Here is a 26,781-nt window from a genome sequence, read left to right as displayed (position 1 = left end):
AATCACCCACTGATCATACAGTTTATAAACAACTGAAGGATCAACTTCGAAGTTAGCCAGGCTGCTATTGTTGACATCAGTTTGGATTGGCCCATCTAATGTTATGCTTTGCCCAAACACAATTGCCTTCTCTGCCCTTCTCTTCACCACGTCTTCTTGGGCTTCAGATGTCAGTAGTTTCATCAGAGCATCTCTATCCTGCAAAAGGGGAACACCAATTATAGCTTTATAAACTTTCAAATCTCCAACTGATCACCTGATGCTCTGTGAACATTAGAAAATTTGAATACCTTAGCCTGAATTAAGCTTGTATAGGTCTGCTGGTCGCCTCTGAACTTTGTTACTCGATCTCCACCAGTAGGCCTATTGGGCCTCTGCGCCCTGATCGGGGGCGTCCAACCCTAATAGGTTGGTGGGTCCCTGTCGCACAGCACATATAAAGATAGGTGGGGATCACGGCTCGAGTCACGAGGTTGGTCTGAGCCGCCGTGATCCACCACAGCAAACCTAATCCGATCAAAGTAGTGCTGCCAGCGACAGGAAGCCCACCGACTCCGCTGTCGCCCCTGCAGGGTCACCACCGTACCACTACGGACTCCACCGAGCCGAGCTGCCTCTACACTGTCGTCCAAGCCGCTGCGGCGCCATGGACAGAGCGGTGACCTAGACTAGGGTACACTAACTGTTTTCCCCATCTAGTCGAAGCTCTACCCCGATCTATGGTCTAGAGGTCCACTGTGATTACAACAATGGTATCGGAGCCAAGGACGGTATCGGGTAGAGCATAGAAAAGAAAGAACATGGGTTAAATCTGTTTCGGATTGAAACTCTAACCCTAACCGGGTAAAAGAAACTGAAAAAAGACCGGGGGTGGCGAACGTCACTGACTGCCGGTCACCACCGCCACCGCGCAAGTGGGGAAAGATGCCGCACCGACGTCTTCGCCGGCGCGCGGCAAGAAAACAAGAGAAGAACATCCATTCGGATAAGAGAAGAGATAGGGCTCTTGGCACTTCAAGCCGAGCCCTAACCCACGAACAGACGTGAGGAAGAAGAACAGTGGTTCCCCAATCCTAACCCTAACTGGGTGAAGAGGAAGGGCCCTCGGCACACCAGGCCGAACCCTAAACTCATAAAAGTCTTCAACGGGGAAGAGAAACAGTAATACCCTAAACACCAGAAAGAATCCCCATCTCGATCTTGAATCAAAATCGAGAGAAAAACCAAATCGGGTTCAACCGAACCCTAACCCAAACTCGAATAAAGAAGGGGAAGAGAGCGATTTGGATGAACTCCGAGAAGAAAAGAAATCAAAAGAAAAACGAAACCCTAACCCAAGATCCCCATTCGGATGAACTCTAAAAAGAAAAGAAATCAAAAGAAAAGCGAAACCCTAACCCAAGATCCACATTCGGATGAACTCCGAAAAGAAAAGAAATCAAAAGAAGAGAAAACCGAATCGGACGAATCGAATCGGAAAAGAAACTCTAACCCTAGAGCTAAACCCTAATCCCCAACACTGGTTCGGATAAGAGAAAAGCAGATCCAGATCGGAGAAGGGGAAAGGGGGAACGAACCTACCTCGCCATGCGTCGGGATGACCCTTCGTCGGCACGGGAGAAGAAGACCGAGGCGGGGGAGATGTTTCGCCGGGCTCGGCCAAGGGGGCGCCGCGGCCCGGTCGCTCGACGGCGACGTGCTCACCCGTTGGGGAGCATGCGCGTCGGCGAGGGGGCCGGCGACGGTGCCATGGCTGCCTCGCTCCACCGCCTTCGCTCGCTCTCGGTCGCTGTTGGTTGCGCTGAGGAAGAAAGAACGAGGCGAAGAGAGAGAAGAGGGAGGGGAGAATGAGATAGGTTTTCAGGAGAGCGGCACCGTCGCTGTTTTTGTTCGGCCGAAGAGCACGCGCAGCCGTCGATCTCCATCAAACGGCTCAGATCGAGCGGGCCAGCGATCGGCTTAGGCGGGCGCGCGCGGCCGCGCAGCTTTGGCGGCCCAGGCCTAGGTTGCGGCCTGGGAGCCCCAGCGCGCATGTCAAGGGAGATGGGCCGGGCCGTTTTGCTGGCTGGGCTGAATGCACAGTAAGAAATGATTCAGTTTTTTTTCTTTTTCCAGCAAATATTTATTTCCTGGAAAATGAATAAATGGCTTAAAGAAAATAGAAAAGAGATTTGTCCTGTGGGCAAAATTTATTAAATTGAAAGTTTTTCCGCTGCTAAAGAAATTGTTTATTCTCCAGTTAATTTGTACCAACATGATATTTAATTGGAGAAAAAGAAAGTTTTTTCGCTGGTAAAGAAATGTTTATTCTCCAGTTATTTTGAATCAACGTGATATTTAATTGGAGAAAAAGATATTTTGACTTGATTATGATGTTGTTATTTTCTGACCAACGTTGTTAATAACAATATCATAATTTTAAAGATTTTATGCATTAATTCTATTTCTGCCCAACGGTGATGTATAATTAGTGTATAAGAACAATTGTAAATTTTAATGATTTATGCATTAATTCTATTTCTGCCCAATTGTGATGTAGAATTAGTGTGTAAGAGCAAGTTATGAATTTTAATGATTTTATGCATTAATTCTATTTCTGTCCAACGGTGATGTAGAATTAGTGTATAAGAATAATTGTATGTTTTGATTTTAACCTACGTTGGAATCAAGGCATGCAAATGGTGTTATTTTTTATGTGAAGAAAAAGATGACCTAGTCTTCATCTTGGCTGAGGTGGACTAGGTAGTCACCTCACTGTGTCCCACTGATTCTGTGGCACCGGTGAGGGAGACAAACGAGGATGATGCTGTTTTGGAAACTAAACAGAGGGATTTTGAATCCCAAAAGATGTCCTATGTCTTTAAGCATAGGAAGAGGGTCACTGCCAACAAGAAATTTTTGGCTGTGATAAAGAACACGATTGAGCCTGCAATTGTGGGCTCAATCCCAGAGTATGACACGGTCACCGAGTACCTTGATAGAATAAAGAGTCAGTTCACTGCTCTTCAAAGACATATGCCACCTAGCTGATAAAGCAGCTGGTCACAAAGTGTTAATCTAGAAATGGTGGCATAAGAGAGCTCACGATGCATCGTCGAAATTATGGCACTGTCGTTTAGGCCATATTTCGAGGGGAAGAATAAAAAGACTAGTTAAGAATGATATTCTTCCTCCATTAGAGCTCTCAGATTTAGAACAATGCAGAGATTGCATAAAAGGAAAGTATGTAAAGAAAGTTAAGAAAGATGTCAAACGAAGCGTAGGAATTTTACAGATTATTCACATAGATATCTGTGGTTAGTTTCCTGTAAAGAGTGTGGATGGTAATGATTCGTTTATAACATTCACAGATGGTTACTCCCATTATGTCCACATTTATCCAATTAAAGAAAGAACAGCATCATTGGATAAATGTAGATATTTAAGGAAAAAGTTGAAATCCAACGTAATTTAAAGATTAAGATAGTCAGGTCCGACCGTGGGGGAGTACTATGGCCAGCATACCCCATATGGCCAAGTTCATGGATCTTTTACAAGGTTCTTACAGGAGAATGGTAAAGTAGCCCAGTATTCTACACCGAACGAACCTTAGCAGAATGGAATAGCTAAAAGAATCAATCGTACCCTGATGGACATGGTCCACAGTATGATAAGTTACTCCACCTTACAGTTGAGCCTATGGATGGAGGCGTTAAAAACCGCTATTCATATTCTCAATAGAGTACCAAGTAAGTCGGTGTCCAAAACACCGTATGAGTTGTGGACAGAAAGAGTACCCTCACTAAACACTTACGTGTGTGGGGGAGCCCTGCTGAGGCTAAAGTATTTAACCTGAAGAGTACCCTCACTAAACACTTACGTGTGTGGGGGAGCCCTGCTGAGGCTAAAGTATTTAACCCAAACATTGGGGAGCAAAATCCCAAAATAGTGAGTTGCCATTTTATTGGCTACCTAGAAAAGTTAAAAGGTTTTCGTTTCTACTGTCTAGAGAGACATGCAAAGTTTGTGGAAATAAGACACGCAGTCTTCCTAGAGGATGAATTGATGAGGGGGAGCATGGTAGCTCGAGAAATTGACCTTGAATAGAAACGGGTGTATGCGCCCACTCCAATGATTCATGAGTTAATTTTCTCACTACCTACTATCGCTGCACCGGTAGTGCAAGATACTATAGTGTCAGCACCTATTGTTATTCCGCCTGTGGCAACAATGAATGACCATAAGGAACCTGTTCTTCGGGATCCTATAGAACCTATTGCCACACATGAGGGGGAGCAACAACAGCCTCAAATAGAGGATGTGCCAAATGTGGAGGCCCCTAGAAGGTCTCAAAGAGTTAGAAAATCAGCTATTCCTGATGACAATGAAGTATACAACACTGAGGAATTTCAAATGGAGGATGATCCCACCTTATTTGAATAAGCCATGAAAAGTAATCATTCATCAAAGTGGCTTCAGGCCATGGAAGATGAAATGAAATCTATGAATGTCAATAAAGTTTGGGACTTGAAGATAATTCCTAAAGGAGCCAAAACAGTAGGCTATAAATGGGTCTACAAAACAAAACTTGACTCCCAAGGGAATATAGAGAGATATAAAGTACAACTTGTGGCAAAAGGCTTTACGCAAAGAGAAGGGATTGATTACAATAAGACATTTTCTCCAGTCTCATATAAGGATTCCTTCAGAATCATAATGGCATTAGTGGCACATTATGATTTAGAATTACATCAGATAGATGTAAATACGGCATTTCTCAAAGGGGACTTAGAGGAAAATGTTTACATGGCATAACCGAAAGGTTTTGTCATGGAAGGAAAAAGAACAAATGGGATGCCGCCTAAAGAAATCCATTTAAGGATTAAACAAGCTTTAAGATAGTGGTACTTGAAGTTTGATCAGACAATAAAGTATTTTGGGTTTTAAAGAGAATGTAGAGGACAATTGTGTCTATGCAAAGTTTAAGAATGGGAAGTTTATCTTCCTTGTCCTGTATGTGGATGATATCTTACTTGCTAGTAGTGATGTCAGTCTACTACTAGAGACAAAGAAGTTTTTGTCCTCAAAATTTGATATGAAAGATCTTGGTGAAGTTTCGTTCGTTCTAGGGATCGAGATTTACCAAGATAGAAGTAAAGGGGTATAAGAACTATCACAAAAGGCATACATAGAAAAGATCTTAAAGAAATTATGTATGCACAAATATAGTCCCTCACCTGCTCATATAGTCAAGGGCGACAGATATGAGGATTTTAAATACCCCAGGAACCAATATGAGCTCAATCAAATAAAAGTGGTTCCATATGCTTTAGCTGTCGGAAGCTTACAATATGCTCAAGTATGTACGCGCCCTGACTTGTCATTTGTTACCGGGTTACTTGGCAGATTCCAGAGCAATTCTGGAACAGAACAATGAAATTAGTAAAGAAAGTCTTGCATTATTTGCAAGGAACGAAAGGCCTCATGATGACGTATAGAAGATCTAATTCACTCCACATAGTGGGAAATTCAGATTCTGATTATGTGAGAGATGATAGAAAATCCACGATGGGATAGTATTCACTCTCGAAAAGGGGAGCTATTTCATGGAAAAGCTCAAATGCAAACCGTCACTACATCGTCCATAATGTATGATAGTTTGTTGCGTGATATGAGGCAACGGGGTAGGTGAACTGACTAAAGAAGTTCATACCCGGTTTGAAGGTGGTTGATGACATCTATAGACCACTTAAGTTATACTGCGATTATAATCTGGCAGTACAGTATGCTCATAACATAAGTCAAGTGGTGCTGTCAAACACATTGACATAGAGTATTATGTTGTGATAGATAAAGTCCGGGATCAAGTCATAAGTCTTGAGCATATAAGTACAGAAAAGATGCTCGTGGATCCGCTTACAAAAGGCTTACCACCCAACATGTTCAGAAAACATGGTGTTCAGAGAACATGTAGCTAGCATGGTGAAAGGTCCTAATATGGCTAGAAGGGGGTGAATAGCCTATTTAAAAATCTACAACTCAACTAGAGTAATTTGATTAGTATGACAAATAGCGTAATGCAAACTTGCTCTAGCTCTACAAGGGTTGCAAGCCACTTTTCCAACAATTCTAGTTGCAATGATTACTTAGGCACCCAAACTTGCTATGTAGCTACTCACTAAGAGCTCTCAAACTTGCTACTCTAAAGAGCTCAACTAGATAAATGTAAATAATAAAGCAAGCTCTTAATTCTAATTACACTAAAGAGCTTGTATCAACTAGTTTGCAAGAATATAAATAAGTGAGTAAGGTGATTATATCGCTGTGTAGGGGATGAACCAATCATAAGATGAAGATTAAGCCAATCACTAGGAGAATGCAAAAGACAAGAGACAACCGATTTTTCTCTCGAGGTTCACGTGCTTGCCAACACGCTAGTCCCCGTTGTGTCGACCAACACTTGGTGGTTCGGCGGCTAAGAGGTGTTTCATAAACCTCATCCACATGATAGGACACCGTAAGAACCAACCCACAAGTGAGGTAACTCAATGACACGAGCAATTTACTAGAGTTACCTTTTGGCGCTCTATTGGGGAAGGTACAACTCCCCTCACAATCACCAGAGACGGCCATGAACAATCACCAACTCGTGCCAATCCTCCACCGCTGCACTGAGCCATCTAGGTGGTGGCAACCACCAAGAGTAACAAGCAAAATCCGTAGCGCAACACGAATACCAAGTGCCTCTAGATGCAATCACTCAAGCAATGCACTTGGATTCTCTTCCAATCTCACAAAGATGATGAATCAATGATGGAGATGAGTGGGAGGGCTTTGGCTAAGCTTACAAGGTTGCTATGTCAATAAAAATGTGTAAGAGTTAGAGCTTCAGCCGGCCATGTGGCTTAAATAGAAGCCCCCATTGAATAGAGCCGTTATACCCCTTCACTGGGCAAAACGTGCTCTGACCGGACGCTCCGGTCATACTGACCGGACCCTGGACTCAGCGTCCGGTCCACTGATTTATGCCACGTGTCACTCTGAGTTAAAACTGAATCGTTAGATCACAACGACTAAGTGCTGACCGGACGCTCCAGCAAAACTGACCGGACGCTGAAGCTCCAGCGTCCGGTCATTTCCAGTAAGCTCCCGGAGGCATATTTCTTCGACCGGACGCGTCCGGTCCACCTTGACCAGACACAGACCAGCGTCCGATGCAATACCCTAGGTACTGTGTAGACCCATCAGTTTGACCGGACGTAGCCTATCAGCGTCCGGTTGCTGAGTGACCCAGTGTCCGGTCAGTAGACCGACGCCAGCATCATTTCGACCAACTCTATTTCAACTCTAACTTCTTCACCCTTGCTCAAATGTGCCAACTACCAAGTGTATCACCTTGTGCACATGTGTTAGCAAATTTTCACAAACATTTTCAAGGGTGTTAGTACTTCACTAGATCCTAAATGCATATGCAATGAATTAGAGCATCTAGTGGCACTTTGATAACCGCATTTCGATACGAGTTTCACTCCTCTTAATAGTACGGCTATCTATCCTAAATGTGATCACACTCACTAAGTGTCTTGATCACTAAAACAAAATAGCTCCTACATTTTATACCTTTGCCTTGAGCCTTTTATTTTTCTCTTTCTTCTTTTCCAAGTTTAAGCATTTGACCATCAGCATGCCATCACTATTGTCATGATCTTTACCATTGCTTCATCACTTAGAGTAGTGCTACCTATCTCATAATCATCTTGATAAACTAGGTTAGCACTTAGGGTTTCATCAATTAACCAAAACCAAACTAGAGCTTTCAATCTCCCCCTTTTTGGTAATTGATGACAACCCTTATACAAGGATATGAATTAAAGTTCATTTGAATCCATGTTGCTTGCCCAAGCATATTTACCATGTGTAAAGGATATGGGAAAGTTTCATGAACTCCATATGATAGCAATTGCTCCCCCTATATATATGCTAAGAGTTTGAATTGAAGCTTGTACATATGCTTAGATAGGAAATATATTAGTCAATTTCTACCAAATGATGCTAAGGTATAAGAGATGGACCTTTGAAGCGTGATACCAATCGGAGTGCACCAATATACCATCCTTAGCACCATTAGTAACTAGATATACACCAAAAACTAAAATACCTCATGAGATCAATATTACAAGCGAGGATCTAGTTTCCATAGAGTGAACATAGGTCTAGTCGCTTTTAGCCTATGCATGCTAGTTTTTCATTTCAACATTCAAACCTACAACTAGCATACACCACACAAGCATGGATATTTGAAATTAAAACTTATGCCATGCAAGCAAATATATGTAATGCACATTCAAATGCACTATACAAGTTTATGAGCTTGCTCCCCCTACTTGTATGCTCAAAATTTTAATTGATCCCCTTTTTTGTCATATATTATCTCTCCCCCTTTGTTTCACTATCTTTGTACACTATTTCTCCCCCTTTGTTATCAATGACCACAAAGGCTTAAAGTATAGATAGGGTACGATTATTAATGTCAACAATTTGCACAAAGGTGTCCTCAATTATAGATATGTTGGGGTGAAATCATATGAAATGAGGATCATTTTCCCAATTTGGTTCAATCTAGATTACTTGTAAAAAATATTTAACTTGGTTTGATCCAAGGACAAGCTTCTTCACACCTCCAAATAAGGATTATCTTGTACCATGTTGAGTTAAACACTTATAGCTCATTTTCTAAATCAAACACTAGGTTTACAAGCCTACAAACATGTCATATGCTACCACTAGATCATTTCAAACATTCAAGCAATAGTGGTATCATACAAGCATCAAATTTATTTGACATGAATGAGCCTATTCAAATGTGAAATATGTCTAGATGCACTAATCATGTCCTTAGCAATGGATGGATGACATGTCAATCAACTTTACCTTGTTTGGCTAGAAGGAGAGGCATGTCATATAATGGGGGTGCATCAACACATATTGGAGAAGTCAAGTATGTTCAATTCATTCCTTAGCTTGCAAAACCTCTTCTCATCAAGTGGCTTGGTGAATATGTCGGCAAGTTAATCTTCGGTGCCCACACTCTCTATGCAAATGTCCCCTTTTTATTGGTGATCTCTTATGAAGTGATGACGGACATCTATATGCTTTGTTCTTGAGTGTTGAACCGGGTTGTTGGTGAGCTTTACGGCACTTTCATTGTCACATAGCAATGGCACTTGCTTGAACTTGATTCTAAAGTCACTCAAAGTAGCCTTCATCCAAAGTAATTGAGCACAACAACTACCGGCCGAAATGTACTCGGCTTTGGTGGTTGAAAGTGCTACACTATTTTGCTTCTTTGATGACTAAGATACAAGTGATCTTCCCAATAGTTGACATGTGCCCGATGTGATCTTTCTCTCAACTTTGCATCCCGCATAATCAGAATCCAAATATCCAATTAACTCAAATCTTGCTCCTTTGGGATACCATAATCCAACATGTTGTGTATACTTCAAGTACCTCAATATTCTCTTAGTTTCCTTCAAATGACTTTCTCTTGGTGAGGCTTGAAATCTAGCACACATGCATACACTAAACATCACATCTGATCTTGATGCGGTCACATAGAGTAGGCTTACAATCATAGACCGATACATCTTTTGATCCACCATGTTGCCACTAGTATCACTATCCAAGCTTCCACTTGTCCCCATTGGTGTACTAATAGCTTTACTATCATCCATTCCAAACTTCTTGAGCATGTCCTTGATATACTTGTCTTGACTTACAAATATGCCATTCTTCATTTGCTTGATTTGAAGACCAAGGAAGTAACTAAGCTCTCCAATCATGGACATCTCAAACTCACTTGCCATCATCTTGCCAAACTCCTCACAAAATTCTTGATTTATTGATCCAAAGATGATATCATCAACATAGATTTGCATTACAAACAAGTTATTTCCAAGATTCTTGGTGAAGAGAGTGGTGTCAACCTTTCCCATCTTGAATCCCTTAGAGAGTAGGAAATCCCTCAATCTCTCATACCATGCTCTAGGTGCTTGTTTCAATCCATACAAAGCCTTTCTCAATTTGTAGACATGGTTGGGTTTCTTCTCATCTTCAAAACCGGGAGGTTGCTCAACATATACAAGCTCATTGATGTACCCATTGAGAAATGCACTTTTCACATCCATTTGATATAACTTGGTATTGTGGGCACAAGCATAAGCTAGCAAGATCCTAATTGCTTCCAATCTTGCAACCGGGGCATATGTTTCTCCAAAGTCAAGACCTTCAACTTGAGTATAACCTTGAGCCACTAATCTTGCTTTGTTCCTTATTACTATCCCATCTTGATCTTGCTTGTTCCAAAAGACCCACTTAGTTCCAATCACATTATGATCCTTAGGCCTCTCAACTAAATCTCATACTTGGTTTCTTGTGAAGTTGTTTAGCTCTTCATACATAGCATTGATCCAATCAACATCCCTCAAAGCTTCATCTATCTTCTTAGGTTCAATGGATGACACAAATGAGAAGTGCTCACAAAATAAAGCCAATCTTGATCTTGTTTGCACACCTCTTGAAATATCACCAATGATAGTGTCCAATAGATGATCTCTTGCAACATTGGTTGGTTGAAGCACTTGCACTTGATTGCTAGCATTTAATTGATCACTAGGTTGAGATGATGAACTAGCCATTTGTTGATCTTGCACATTGCCATCACTAGTGCTTGCTTGGATTTGATCATGAGAACCACTAGCTTGCACATTTGAGTTAGAGAGCACTTGATTCTTGTCATCTTCAACATCAATCACCTCTCTAGGCCTTAACTCACCGATATCCATGTTCTTCATTGCATTGACCAATTGAGTGCCTCTTACATTATCTAGATTCTCATCTTCCTCTTGGGAACCATTTGTTTCATCAAATTCCACATCATGAACCTCCTCAAGAGTGCCACTAGCCAAATTCCAAACTCTATAAGCCTTGCTAGTAGTGGAGTAACCAAGCAAGAAACCTTCATTACATTTCTTTTCAAATTTGCTTAATCTAGTGTCTTTCTTCAATATATAGCATTTACAACCAAAAACCCATAAGTATGCTATGTTAGGCTTTCTTCCATTCAATAGCTCATAAGGTGTCTTTTTCATCATGGGATGACAATAGAGTCGGTTGCTATAGTAGCAAGCTATGTTGATTGCTTCAGCCTAAAATGAATGACTCACATTGTACTCACTCAACATTGATCTTGCTATATCAATCAAGGTTCTATTCTTTCTTTCAACTAGCTCATTTGATCGAGGAGTATACTTGGCCAAGAATTGATGTCTAATTCCAAATTCATCACATAACTCATCAATTCTAGTGTTCTTGAACTCACTTCCATTATCACTTCTAACTTTCTTGATTGTTGTTTCAAACTCATTGTGTATGCCTTTGACAAATAATTTGAATGTTGCAAACACATCACTCTTATCAATAAGAAAGAACACCTATGTGTATCTAGTGAAATCATCTACAATCACAAATCCATATTTGTTTCCATCAATGCTAGTGTATGTGGTTGGTCCAAACAAGTCCATGTGCATCAACTCAAATGTCTTAGATGTGCTCATTATGCTCTTCTTAGGATGTGTATTACCAACTTGCTTTCTGGCTTGACATGCACTACATAACTTATCCTTCTCAAATGTGACATCTTTTAAGCCTCTAACTAAGTCATGCTTAATCAATTTGTTCAATTGTTTCATTCCAACATGACCAAGCCTTCTATGCCATAACCAACCCATGCTAGACTTAGTGATCAAACATGTTGACAATTGAGCTTCTCTAGCTTTGAAATCAACTAAGTATAGATTATCATATCTAAATCCTTTGAATATCAAGTTAGAGCCATCTATACTTATGATCTCTACATCATCCACACTAAATATGCACTTGAAACTAAGATCACACAATTGAGCTACCAATAATAGGTTGAAGTTCAAGCTCTCTACTAGTAGCACATTGGAAATGCTCAAATCATTGGATATTGCAATCTTATCAAGCCTTTGACTTTGCCTTTGTCATTGTCACCAAATATGATACTATCAATCACATTGCTCTTGCTTTCATTGATTGAATTGAACATTCTTGAATCACTAGTCATGTGTTGTGTGCACCCAATGTCTTCCTCCTGGCTTTATAATTCACCTACAAAAGAAGACCAATTCTTTTTAGGTACTCAAACTTGCTTGGGTCCTTGTAGGTTAGTCACCAAGGACTTTGGTACCCAAATGGCCTTCTTCTTTGGGTCCACAATTGGTGTACCAATGAACTTAGCCTTCACACCATTAGCACCCTTATAAAGCATGTAACAAGAACCAAATTTAATTGAGGATACATTAGGTAGCTTGTTCTTGTTAGTCTTGCAACTTTGCTCTATATGCCCAACTTGCTTGTATCTATTGCAAAACCGACCATTGCCCTTCACAAAGCTAGCTTTGGGAGTGACAAAGGCCGCCTTACCTTTCTTGGAGGTATAGACTAATCTCTCTTTGTTGAGAGAAAATCTTTGGCTACCCAAGTACTTTAACAAGCGGGCATCTCCACCATAGGCATTGCCTAAGGCACTGAGTGAGCTCATTCACCTCCTTCTTAAGGGTTTCATTTTCCACCATTAGTGATATATCATTCATAGGTGGAGTGGCAATGGTTTTGCTACAAGAAGTGTTAGTAGGAGTAATAATAATGGGTTCATGAAAAGATTCATCAATAAGATCACATGTTAGTCCCACATCATATGTTACTATCACTTGCTCCTTCTTGGCCTCCTCCTTCTTGACTTGCTCCATGAGAGAGGAGTGAGCTTTTTCAAGCTTAGAGTGAGTTTTGCCAAGCTTCTTATGGGCTTCCATTAGTCTCTCATGAGTGGCATTTAGATCATCAAAGGATTGCTTAAGAGATTTTAATTTCTTGTGCAATTCTTTGCACTCCTTTCTCTTTATCTCATTACAAGCATGCACTTGCTCACACATGTCCAAGAGCTCCTCCTTAGTGTACTCCTCATCATCATTATCACTCCTACAAGCATCACTTTCACATTCATCATTATTACTCACATCATATTTTACCTTGGTAGGTTTTGCCATGAGGCACGTTGATGGAGTGTCGAAGATGGAGGGCTTGTTGTTGATGGTGATGCTTGCTAGTGCTCTCTTGATAGATTTTTTGTCATCATCACTAGAGCTATCACTATGCGAAGAGCCATCACTATCCCATGTGACCACATAGCCTCCACCCTTCTTCTTTTAGGAAGGTCATTCTCTTCTCCTTCTTCTCCTTCTTTTCTTTCTTATCCTCCTTGTGCTTCTTCTTCTCATCCTCATCATTGTCACTATTGTATGGACAATTTGCTACTACATGATCGGGGCTTTTGCAATTGTAGCATCTTCTCACATACTCTTTCTTCTTGGTGTGATCTCTTCTCTTTCTTGCACCATAGCCCTTCTTCTTCATGAATTTTCCCTATCTTGCGTACAAAGAGAGCCATAGCTTCATCATCAATATCACTAAGATCATCATCATCACTTGATTCTTTCTTAGACTTGCTCTTGTTCTTTGATGATGATGAGCTAGCCTTGAATGCTATGCTTTTCTTCTTCTTGTCTTCTTCTTCCTTCTTGTCATCCTTGTCATCCCCCTCCCTCTCCACACGGTATGTCTCTTGTGTCATGACATCACCTAGTACTTGGTTAGGGGTAATATCCTTCAGTCCTCCTCTTATAATGAGCAATCTCAACATCTCAAATCTTGGAGGTAAGCACATCAAGAATCAATGGGAGACATCATCATCCTTGATCTTTTCTCCCAAAGCCTTCAAGTCATTGATAATTACTTGTAGCCGATAGAACATCTCCGGAATGCTCTCATCATCCTTTATCTTGAAACTTGTCAACTTGTCCTTGAGGATGTACAACTTGGCACTCTTCACCGCCGGTGTGCCCTCATATGTTTCCTCCAATCTCTTCCACACCTTATTTGCTCTTTCACAATCCTTGATTTGCTCAAACACCTTGGAATCAATGGCATTGTATATGGTGTTGAGAGCCATTATATTGCATTGCTTGTTGATCTTATCTTGGTTGGTTGGATCATCGGAATCAATGATAGCATAGTCATTCTCGGTCACTTCCCATACTTGATCATTAATTGAACCAAGATACATCCTCATCTTTCTCTTCTAATAATCATAGCATGTGCTATCAAAAAAATGGTGGTTTGCCCCCCACATGGTTGAACACAACTTGAGCCATAATTTGACACCGAGGTTGTTAAGCCTTCAATCAAACGGTGACCACAGCTCTAATACCATTTGAAAGGTCCTAATATGGCTAGAGGGGGGGGGTGAATAGCCTATTTAAAAATCTATAACTCAACTAGAGCAATTTGATTAGTATGACAAATAGCGTAATGCAAACTTGCTCTAGCTCTACAAGGGTTGCAAGCCACCTATCCAACAATTCTAGTTGCAATGATTACTTAGGCACCCAAACTTGCTATGTAGCTACTCAGTAAGAGCTCTCAAACTTGCTACTCTAAAGAGCTCAACTAGATAAATATAAATAATAAAGCAAGCTCTCAATTCTAATTACACTGAAGAGCTTGTATCAACTAGTTTGCAAGAATGTAAATAAGTGAGTAAGGTGATTATACCACCGTGTAGAGGATGAACCAATCACAAGATAAAAATTAAGCCAATTATCGGGAGAATGCAAAAGACAAGAGACAACCGATTTTTCTTCCGAGGTTCATGTGCTTGCCAACACGCTAGTCCCCGTTGTGTCGACTAACACTTGGTGGTTTGGCGACTAAGAGGTGTTTCACAAACCTTGTCCACATGATAGGACACCGCAAGAACCGACCCACAAGTGAGGTAACTCAATGACACGAGCAATTTACTAGAGTTACCTTTCGGCGCTCCGCCGGGGAAGGTACAACTCTCCTCACAATCACCGGAGATGGCCACGAACAATCACCAACTTGTGCCGATCCTCCACCACTACACTGAGACGTCTAGGTGGTGGCAACCACCAAGAGTAACAAGCGAAATTGTAACACCCCAAAATTTGCTGTTTTTGAAAATAGGATTAAAATGATTTATTTGTGAATTTTTGTGCTCATGAAAACATAGGAAAATAAAAATTTTCATTAATTTAAAATCTATCGTAAGGTAGAAACGTGTTTGTTGCATTCATGCCGGTCGCACCTCATGTTTCTATGTGAAAATGTGTGTTTTTTATACATTTAGGAGACGAATATCTATCTCTAGGAATTTTCCAGCTTCTTTCTGGAATTTAATTCCTACCTCCTTCACCTTAATCTTTATGTTCCAAGTTCCCAACATTCTTCTTATGAGCTCCAAATACTTTATTTGGGTTCATCATGTTCCAAAGTGTCTCCGAGAATTTTCCCCAAATTTTCGGAGGTCTCGAAGTATTTTTCGTGGCTTAAATATTAATTCTAGACTTTTCTAGAATTATTTTATCCATGAAATTAATTAATTCCGAAAATAATAAATCTCTCATTTTTCACAACGCTCAAAGCCCATGTGCAATATTCCTAATAAATCCTAAAGGCCCATGCATTTATTTACTAATGGGCTTTAATGATTATTTAGGCCCATTAGTGCAGGCGGATGGTGCAACGTCAATTAGTACTATATCGCTAGTTGATGTGGATGTGGGGAGTTTTTCTTCCTATATATATCAACCAACCCTTTGAGCAAAGCACACCAAAACTACTATATGGGGAGCCCCTAGTTTGGGAAATCCCTCGTGTAGTAAATTATATTTTTCTCCTCTTTTTCTCGCCGTTGCTGTCGCCGTCGCCGTCGCCGTTGTCGTCGCTGCCATCGCTGGTTTGTTTTAAAAGAGCCCCTCTAGTTTTCTATTTTCAAACCCGCAGCCCATAGAACTTTTTCAGAATCAACTTTCCTCTTTGAAAAGCGTAGTTTCGTCGGTTTAGATCCAAAATACGTTTTCACTTATTTACAGATTTACCACTGATTTTGTTTTGGTCATAACTTTTCCATTTTAACTCTGATTTGATCCGTTCAAATTGCGTTAGGTTCGTAATTTCATAATCTACATGTTCAAACTACTGTTCAGTATGTTTTTAACTTTTAAAAATTCATGATTAGATTTAATCTAATATTCGATTAAAAGAAATCTTGTTTAAATCATATCTTCTGCGTCCTAGATCCGTTTTAGTCCATTCAAGTTGCGTTAGATTCATAGCATCAAGATCTACGCGTTAGTAATAGTGTTTATCATGTCACTAATACTAAAATTTCATGGTTTGAATCATATCTTAAATAACACTTATGCAACTGGATTTTATAAATAGAATATGATTTGTTTCACTTTAGTTTTATAAATCAAATCTAAATTTGACTTAAATTATAATCTCTATGAAATATCTTATATATGTTTTTATATATTTAAAACACATGAAGCTAATAGTTTTATATTTTCTCCTATGAGCAAATCTTTCGGTAGATGTATCTTTTTCACCGCATTTCCTATTAGTGTGCTTTTCGTGTCTGTGTGTTCGTAGCGAGACGTAGATTCGTTTTACAAACTTTTCATCTTGATTTTATGATTGGTGTATTGTTCTAATTTAGATCTATTTTTTGCTTCGTATATGATTGTATGGATGCTTGTGTGGTGCTTTATGATTACGTCCAGTCGGTGAGATATACGTGGTGATCAAGAAGAAGAAGAACGTTGAAGATTAAAGCCTACCGAAGGATCGGTGTTTTAAGGTAAGTATAGCATGGGACCTTCCTTGTTGTCCTATTCACATCTAATCATTTAATTCATACTGCATGTGTCTACCTTGACTACCACTAAGGATATTCTAGTCTTTTGTACTTGTACCTTATCACCTATGGAGTATTGCATTGGGTAGTTTGATGCTACTGCTCAACTACAACCATGATCTTGTAACTTGACTAATGGTATATGCAATAAACACTAAAAGATGTCTTTAGCAACATGGAACAAGGGGTTAGAGCATTGGGCTATTCATGGTGCTCTAGATTCCTCTCCCTAAGGACTTATCTATAAGTGATCATCCAGGACTTATAGTACAGCTGTGAGGGCTACATGGCTCTGACTTTAGCTCAGTATGAGGACCTTTTCTAGCTTGTTAGTGGTTACCTTTATTGGTGTAAGAATGGCTTGCCGAATCGGGTATAGAGCGGCCTCTGTCCCCATGTGTATAGGCTACGTGTCAATGTGCCATCGGGAAGGGGGGCTCTACATCTGTTTGCCGAGTGAATCTAATGGCCCTAACTTGTTAGACGAACCTTTGAAAGGCTTCATAGTGAACCCTGCTGACCTTCCTTGGAAGTGGATCAAGAGATTAGCTACCTCGGGTGAAAGGGTAAATCACGACTCACGGTGAAAGTGTACAACCTCTGCAAAGTGTAAAATTGGTATATCAGCCGTGCTCACGGTCACGAGCGGCCTTGGAACATTTACGGAATAGATGATGAACACAGATGATACCGATGATGAAGATGCTCACTCATGGTTAATTGTTTATGATATTCATTATTCATGTTTACCTGATCATGTGTTTATAGGCTTGTGATAAACTTGTTGCTACTCCTTTGCTAAAATTGTGACCATTAAAAGCTAACGCAGTTAAACCAGTGTCAACCTTTTGAGCCTCATGAACCCCATGTTATATTTGTTGAGTACGACATGTACTTACGCTTGCTTTACTTTTCAAATATTTGGATGAAAATCCCGGATGGGTACCAGATTGCTTGAGTTTGGAGGAATTAGGCTTGTAATCAACCAGTCAGTTGTCCCTATGGATTGGAGTCTTCGCCTGAAGATCGGAGTTGTCTTTCCACTGTCTATACTCTGAGGTTATAATCTTTATACTAATACGCTATGTATTTAAGCATTGTCTATTGATATTACCTTTATTTGTGGCTATATATGAGATTTGACTTCCTAGGCTCACATATGGTGTGTATCTGGTTTTGGTCTTAAAACCGGGTGCTACAAAGTGGTATCAGAGCAATGCTGACTGTAGGACGCAAGCCTAGTTATAAATTAGCCGTCTTAAGGATTTGAAATTGCTATAAACCCCTTGTTCTATAAATCTTGATATTTTCTACTCTACTATATATCTATCATTGATATTTATCTCCTCCTTGATGCTTGTTTTAAGTCTTTGTTCTCCTCTTCACTCCTTGATTTGATATGCTTTTAGAACTATTCCTTATCACCTTCTTGCGTAATCTAAAGATGAGTCTTAGGATTGTTACCCCTGGTATAATGAGGACGATAATATCGCAAGTTGAGTCAATGATTGAATTGTGCATCTTTAATGCTTGTTGAATTGTCATTATGCTTATGATTATTTTGAATCTTTGTAATGATTGCAATGATCTTGTTGGGTGTTCCCACAATTTCATTTAGTTTATAGGCCTAAGGCATAAGGATTAATGCAATAAGTAGATGGGTTTCGCTTATCTCCTGTTTTCTCTATCCTATCTTTTCGGAGCAGTCTGCACTCTTCGGCTTAATTCTCTAATCTTGGATGGCCATAAATCATGAGAAAATTTTGGACAATAGTAGACTTCAATTTCTTTCTCTGAGAGAAAGAATTACCTTGATCGCTATTTTGGTTATGGAGATACGAAAATCACAAGGTGATGCATCTGTGTTGTTTAGAACTCAGAACAGTTTCTGTTGTACCCTATTTTCGACTAAGTTAATGGCAGAAATTGGAAAAGTATTATGTAAGGAAATTGTGGAGAATTTTATAATCTTTCCAATGGTATAAGCTACAATATCATTGGATTAAAAGAATGAGAGTTACAGCCATTTTACGCCGCTATTGTTTTTCTACTCGCGAGGAATTCCAGATTTCTTGTTCCTGCTCATATGCAAGAGTATCATTGGGATGTCAGAATGACTTTATACTAGTTAGCTTATCTAAAAGAATATGCAAGCTATGTTTGGTGTACCCTAGTTTATTTTTCTTAAGGGGGGTAGCCAAGTGGAAGAATTTACAAGATGAAGTATCATACGTTCTAGTTTGCGCAGCAGAAGCGTGGTGGTACCCAAAGATGTGAAAGAAGTTCAGAGTCTCAATGAGGTTTGATTAAAGGTTCAAGGAAGGTTTATCCAAGATCATCAAGATTTTGATAGAGCTACTGGAGAAGTTTTCAAGTTAGTTTGGATAAAGAAACTTCAACTAAGTGTTGAAGGAGTCCAAGAAGAGGTTGAAGTAAAACATAAGTATTAGCTTTGCCAGATCCAAACGAGAGCTTCAAATCTACGAGGATGCACCTTGTCAAGGTGTGGGATGTGTCCTTATGCAAGAAGAAAAATGTAGTACCTTGTTCATTAAGTCAGCTAAGGAAGCATGAGTTAAACTACCTAACATGTTATTTATGGAGCATGGAAGTAATATCTTCTTAGAAGTAAAAGTGATATCTCGGTGGATCACAAGAATCTACATGACATCTTCACTAAGGCGGTCTTAAGCTTGTGAAATCCTCGTTGGAATGAAATAGGTTATGACTTAGAAAAGTGCTATTGCTTCAAGGAGCAAAGTCATGGCCGATGCCCTTAGCAATGGAGTCATGCTAAGAAGGTTCGGGTGACACCAAGGACTAAGAATTGTATTCCAAGTTTGAGCAATTTGACTGGGATCATTAATGTTTAGAAGATTGGTAGTAGAATTTCCTTCTGATCAAGAGATTTGTCAGGCTTTGTTGGAAGGTAGATATTTAAGAAAGAGAATTGGTACTAAAGGAAATGTGGCCTAGTAATTGGAGTTACCTAGAAATTTCTCAAGGTACCTATCATAATCTTGGAGTTACTTAGGCAAATTACTTCGAGTAAGGTCAACATGTATGCAAAGTAAAGTGGGATCCTTATTAAGACGATGGAACTACATGATGAAGTAAAGAAGAATCCAAAGTTAGAGTATCCCTATATCTTAGTCGATGTCTTCCGAATCTCGGGGATGAGATTCATCTTAAGGGGGGTAGAATTGTAACACCTCAAAATTTGCCGCTTTTGAAAATAGGATTAAAATGATTTATTTATGAATTTTTGTGCTCATGAAAACATAGGAAAATAAAAATTTTCATTAATTTAAAATCTATCATAAGGTAGAAACGTGTTTGTTGCATTCATACCGGTCGCACCTCATGTTTCTATGTGAAAATGTGTGTTTTTTTATACGTTTAGGAGACGAATATCTATCTCTAGGAATTTTACAGCTTCTTTCTGGAATTTAATTCCTACCTCCTTCACCTTAATCTTTATGTTCTAAGTTCCCAACATTCTTTTTATGAGCTCCAAATACTTTATTTGGGTTCATCATGTTCCAAAGTGTCTCCGGGAATTTTTCCCAAATTTTCGGAGGTCTCGGAGTATTTTTCGTAGCTTAAATATTAATTCTGGACTTTTCTAGAATTATTTTATCCATGAAATTAATTAATTCCGAAAATAATAAATCTCTCATTTTTCACAACGCTCAAAGCCCATGTGCAATATTCCTAATAAATCCTAAAGGCCCATGCATTTATTTACTAATGTGCTTTAATGATTATTTAGGCCCATTAGTGCAGGCGGATGGTGCAACGTCAATTAGTACCATATCGCTAGTTGACGTGGATGTGGGGAGTTTTTCTTCCTATATATATCAACCAACCCCTTAGGCAAAGCACACCAAAACTACCATATGGGGAGCCCCTAGTTTGGGAAATCCCTCGTGTAGTAAATTATATTTTTCTCCTCTTTCTCTCGCCGTCGCCGTTGCTGTCGCCGTCGCCGTTGTCGTCGCCGCCATCGCTGGTTTGTTTTAAAAGAGCCCCTCCAGTTTTCTATTTTCAAACCCGCAGCCCATAGAACTTTTTCAGAATCAATTTTCCTCTTTGGAAAGCGTAGTTTCGTCGGTTTAAATCCAAAATACGTTTTCACTTATTTACAGATTTACCACTGATTTTGTTTTGGCCATAACTTTTCCATTTTAACTCCGTTTTGATCCGTTCAAATTGCATTAGGTTCGTAATTTCATAATCTACATGTTCATACTACTGTTCAGTATGTTTTTAACTTTTAAAAATTCATGATTAGATTTAATCTAATATTTGATTAAAAGAAATCTTGTTTAAATCATATCTTCTACATCCTAGATCTGTTTTAGTCCATTCAAGTTGCGTTAGATTCATAGCATCAAGATCTACGTGTTAGTAACAGTGTTTATCATGTCACTAATACTAAAATTTCATGGTTTGAATCATATCTTAAATAACACTTATGCAACTGGATTTTATAAATAGAATATGATTTGTTTCACTTTAGTTTTATAAATCAAATCTAAATTTGACTTAAATTATAATCTCTATGAAATATCTTATATATGTTTTTATATATTTAAAACACATGAAGCTAATAGTTTTATATTTTCTCCTATGAGCAAATCTTTCGGTAGATGTATCTTTTTCACTGCATTTCCTATTAGTGTGCTTTTCACGTCTGTGTGTTCGTAGCGAGACGTAGATTCGTTTTACAAACTTTTCATCTTGATTTTATGATTGGTGTATTGTTCTAATTTAGATCTATTTTTTTTGCTTTGTGTATGATTGTATGGATGCTTGTGTGGTGCTTTATGATTACGTCCAATCGGTGAGATATACGTGGTGATCAAGAAGAAGAAGAACGTTGAAGATTAAAGCTTACCGAAGGATCGGTGTTTTAAGGCAAGTATAGCATGGGACCTTCCTTGTTGTCCTATTCACATTTAATCATTTAATTCATACTGCATGTGTCTACCTTGACTACCACTAAGGATATTCTAGTCTTTTGTACTTGTACCTTGTCACCTATGGGGTATTGCATTAGGTAGTTTGATGCTACTGCTCAACTACAACCATGATTTTGTAACTTGACTAATGGTATATGCAATAAACACTAAAAGATGCATTTTAGCAACATGGAACAAGGGGTTAGAGCATTGGGCTATTCATGGTGCTCTAGATTCCTCTCCCTAAGGACTTATCTGTAAGTGATCATCCGGGACTTACAGTGCAGCTGTGAGGGCTACATGGCTCTGGCTTTAGCTCAGTATGAGGATCTTTTCTAGCTTGTTAGTAGTTACCTTTATTGGCGTAAGAATGGCTTGCCGAATCGGGTATAGAGCGGCCTCTGTCCCCATGTGTATAGGCTGCGTGTCAATGTGCCATCGGGAAGGGGGCTCTACATCTGTTTGCCGAGTGAATCTAATGGCCCTAACTTGTTAGACGAACCTTTGAAAGGCTTCATAGTGAACCCTGCCAACCTTCCTTGAAAGTGGGTCAAGAGATTAGTTACCTCGGGCGAAAGGGTAAATCACGACTCACAGTGAAAGTGTACAACCTCTGTAGAGTGTAAAACTGGTATATCAGCCGTGCTCACGGTCATAAGCGGCCTTAGAACATTTACGGAATAGATGATGAACACAGATGATACTGATGATGAAGATGCTCACTCATGGTTAATTGTTTATGATATTCAATATTCATGTTTACCTGATCATGTATTTATGGGCTTGTGATAAACTTGTTGCTACTCCTTTGCTAAAATTGTGACCATTAAAAGCTAAACGCAGTTAAACCAGTGTCAACCTTTTGAGCCTCATGAACCCCATGTTATATTTGTTGAGTACGACATGTACTTATGCTTGCTTTACTTTTCAAATATTTGGATGAAAATCCCGGATGGGTACCAGATTTCTTGAGTTTGGAGGAATTAGGCTTGTGATCAACCAGTCAGTTGTCCTTATGGATTAGAGTCTTCGCCTGAAGATCGGAGTTGTCTTTCCGCTGTCTATACTCTGAGGTTATAATCTTTATACTAATACACTATGTATTTAAGCATTGTCTATTGATATTACCTTTATTTGTGGCTATATGTGAGATTTGACTTCCTAGGCTCACATATGGTGTGTATCTGGTTTTGTTCTTAAAACCGGGTGCTACAGAAATTCACAGCGCAACACGAATACCAAGTGCCTCTAGATGCAATCACTCAAGCAATGCACTTGGATTCTCTCCCAATCTCACAAAGATGATGAATCAATGATGGAGATGAGTGGAGGGCTTTGGCTAAGCTCACAAGGTTGCTATGTCAATGAAAATGTGCAAGAGTTAGAGCTTCAGCCGGCCATGAGGCTTAAATAGAAGCCCCCATGGAATAGAGCCGTTATACCCCTTCACTGGGCAAAACGCGCTCTGATCAGACCCTGGACTCAGCGTCCGGTCCACTGATTTATGCCACGTGTCACTCTGAGTTAAAACTGAATCGTCAGATCACAACGGCTAATTGCTGACCGGACACTCCGGCAAAACTGACCGGACGCTGAAGCTCCAGCGTCCGGTCGTTTCCAGTAAGCTCCCCGAGGCGTATTTCTTCGACCGGACGCATCCGGTCCACCTTGACCGGACATAGACCAGCGTCCGGTGCAATACCCTAGGTACTGTGCAGACCCATCAGTTTGACCGGATGCAGCCTATCAGCATCCGGTCGCTGAGTGACCCAGCGTCCGGTCAGTAGACCGACGCCAGCATCATTTCGACCAACTCCATTTCAACTCTAACTTCTTCACCCTTGCTCAAATATGCCAATCACCAAGTGTATCACCTTGTGCACATGTGTTAGCAAATTTTCACAAACATTTTCAAGGGTGTTAGTACTTCACTAGATCTTAAATGCATATGCAATGAATTAGAGCATCTAGTGGCACTTTGATAACCGCATTTCGATACGAGTTTCACTCCTCTTAATAGTACGGTTATCTATCATAAATGTGATCACACTCACTAAGTGTCTTGATCACTAAAACAAAATGACTCCTACATTTTATACCTTTGTCTTGAGCCTTTTGTTTTTCTTTCTTCTTTTCCAAGTTTAAGCATTTGACCATCACCATGCCATCACCATTGTCATGATCTTTACCATTGCTTCATCACTTGGAGTAGTGCTACCTATCTCATAATCATCTTGATAAACTAGGTTAGCACTTAGGGTTTCATCAATTAATCAAAACTAAACTAGAGCTTTCACATGGGTTTAAGGGAAAGCCTAAAATTCCTGGACAAAAGAAGGCCCAAAGATAAGTATCTATTTCAGAACAGAGTAGTGTGTTGTAGCTGTTAAAGCTATCGGCAATGGCCCGTGACGATGAGACATGCTCTATGCGCTAATCTGTAATGGAATGAACAAAAGTAAATGATATGAAATTGAAAGATGGAATGAGATCAAGGGAGAGAATGTTAGTTGATCTCCACCAATAGGCCCAACGGCCTATTGGGCCCTTGCCTCTGCGCCCTGATCGGGGGCGCCCAACCCTAATAGGTTGGTGGGCCCCTGTCGCACAGCACATATAAAGATAGGTGGGGATCACGGCTCGAGTCACGAGGTTGGTCTGAGCCGCCGTGATCCACCACAGCAAACCTAATCCGATCAAAGTAGTGCTGCTAGCGACAGGAAGCCCACCGACTCCGCCGTCGCCCCTGCAGGGTCACCACCGTACCACTACGGACTCCACCGAGCCGAGCTGCCTCTACACTGGCGTCCAAGCCGCTGCGGCGCCATGGACAGAGCGGTGACCTAGACTAAGGTACACTAACTGTTTTCCCCATCTAGTCGAAGCTCTACCCCGATCTATGGTCTAGAGGTCCACTGTGATTACAACAAACTTCACCTCTGCCACGTACCTGCCATAGTTGATCCTTCTTGAAAGCACCTGTGAAAGGGAGACATTCTCAGTGTTCATTGTTGACTTCTAACGAATTATACGTTTGTGATGACTATGAATTAGGGAGCATGCAGTGTGACATTGTTTATGTACCTGAAGACATGTAAGATCTGCATCAGCAGTTACGGCATAGTTGCCATCATCACCGTTCTTGGCCAGCAGAGGGAGAAGCTCATTGAAGTACATGCTCCATATGGCGTCATTAACATTAACTAATGCGGCAGCGGGATACAAATCCTGGAATTATAGCATCAATTAAGCTCCGGGGTTCAGTGATATATCGTTTCAGAGATAGTTGTTCATGGCTCATTATCTTTCCGCAATTGCTGCTGGATGCTTACTCTTGTGAAGTTGTATGGAGGTGCCAGAGTGAAAGGAACTCTGTAAGCGAAGAATGGAATCTCTTGTAGGCTTTGGTACCTTCCGGCCTATGGAAAAAGTTGAGCTGCAACTCAGGATTAGTGGAGTTTCTCAGTTAGCACTCACTTCGTATCTTTGGTCACAATTCACGCAATTTGTGTTGCTTGATGCCAATGGCAGTAGCAGTGCAGAGATAGCTTGCCGTTAGGATTTAACGCATGCTTTATAACAGTGTTCTGCATCCAAATCCCAATGCAAAAACTACTTCCTCTAATCACAAATATACCTTTACCTATGGAAATTACATTATTTCAAATAGATATTTATATGTCATGGAAGTACATTCATAATGAATTATATATTGTGAATTATTAATGATGCTGAAAACATCGCCTTACATTATCAATCAATGTATATGAATTTTGAACTGTTGATGGTTCAATTATTATGTTAAATAGAATGAGTTATATATCACGAAAGTATTTTTCATGATGGATCATGTGGCACCAATCTTATTGCCAATCTGTGTAAACATTTATATACAGATTGACAAAGCTAAAAATGTGGCCAACAACAAATAATCTAAAATTGGCTTATATTTGTGATTAGAGGTTTAATATAAGCTTTCATAGTTTCCAATCCAATCAGTAAACAGAGAAAATGGCTGGCCCGTTGCTATTTTTAAAACAGACGTACTGCCGGTGCCGGCCTGCCACTTTCTTCCCATATCAAAGATTGTTCAGAAAGTTATTGAAAGCAAACGAATTAATAATTAGCATCAGCCAACACCTCCCCCACAAACTGTAACGTTTGACCAGGATTTTCATACGCCCAAAGTCAGCGCCACAAGTTCACATAATCAAAACCATAGATTAATGGATCGCCGGCCACGCGCCACATGCAGATGCTGACAAAGCCGGTGAGCAAGTAATCCGCACGAAAAAGAATGCTGCTCGACAACTGACTTGTTCTTCTTCTTCGTTACCGTTCGGAGAAACAAGAACTGAATTCTACTACTTCCGAAGCTGAAAAAACAACACGAGGAGAGGAATTCGTCATCTGAATTGTAGTACCTTGGACTGAACGGCCTCGGAGTCGCGGATGAAGAGCTCGGCGAAAGAGGCGTTGAGGTGGCGGCAGGGCTCGGCGCCGAAGTGGAGGGGGGCGTAGGCCGGCCGGTTGAGCGGGTACTTGGCCCTCTCGAGGAGGCTGAACACAATGGTGTCCTCCTCCCGCGTCAGGAAGTCCCTCGCCGTGTCGAGGCTGAGCCCGGCGGTGGACGGCAACACGAGGCCGGTCAGCAGCAGCGCCATGGTGCAGAGGAGCAGCAGTGTATGGATGGCGCGCACAGCCATTGGACTTGAGAGGGAGAGGGAGAGGGGATAGAGAGGGGAGGGGACTTCACAGGTGTGGGAAGAGACGAGGCGACGATTTGCCGGCTCGGCGGTTGAGATGTACTACGCTGGGTATTTATCAGCGCCGAAAAGAACGCACGCCCGGGAGGGGCAGGCAGACGCCAGACGGTCAAAGAGAGGAAGATGTGGGTATGGACGGGTGATTCATCGATCACATTCCTCAACTAGCGTTGAATGGGATGACTTGCTGAGGTGAGAGAAGCCAGACACC

The 26,781-nt window shown here is 40.5% G+C and overlaps 1 protein-coding gene across 1 annotated transcript; it reads right to left on the bottom strand.

Moving 5' to 3' along the window:
* Nucleotides 1-88: 88 nt before the first annotated feature.
* Nucleotides 89-26,510, bottom strand: LOC136499924 (chorismate mutase 2-like). The gene is made up of 6 exons (XM_066495411.1): nucleotides 26,229-26,510; nucleotides 25,137-25,223; nucleotides 24,889-25,032; nucleotides 24,755-24,783; nucleotides 291-420; nucleotides 89-198 (listed from the first exon to the last, which is right to left on the bottom strand). The coding sequence occupies exons 1-5, from the start codon at nucleotides 26,508-26,510 to the stop codon at nucleotides 402-404; spliced, it is 561 nt and encodes a 186-aa protein (XP_066351508.1). The 3' UTR covers nucleotides 89-198; nucleotides 291-401.
* Between the last annotated feature and the right edge of the window lie 271 nt (nucleotides 26,511-26,781).

The sequence above is a fragment of the Miscanthus floridulus genome, chromosome 13 (genome assembly GCF_019320115.1).
Source record: "Miscanthus floridulus cultivar M001 chromosome 13, ASM1932011v1, whole genome shotgun sequence".
NCBI lineage: Eukaryota > Viridiplantae > Streptophyta > Magnoliopsida > Poales > Poaceae > Miscanthus > Miscanthus floridulus.
The sequence above is the reverse complement of the archived record's forward strand: the minus strand, read 5'-3'. Positions and strand labels throughout refer to the sequence as shown.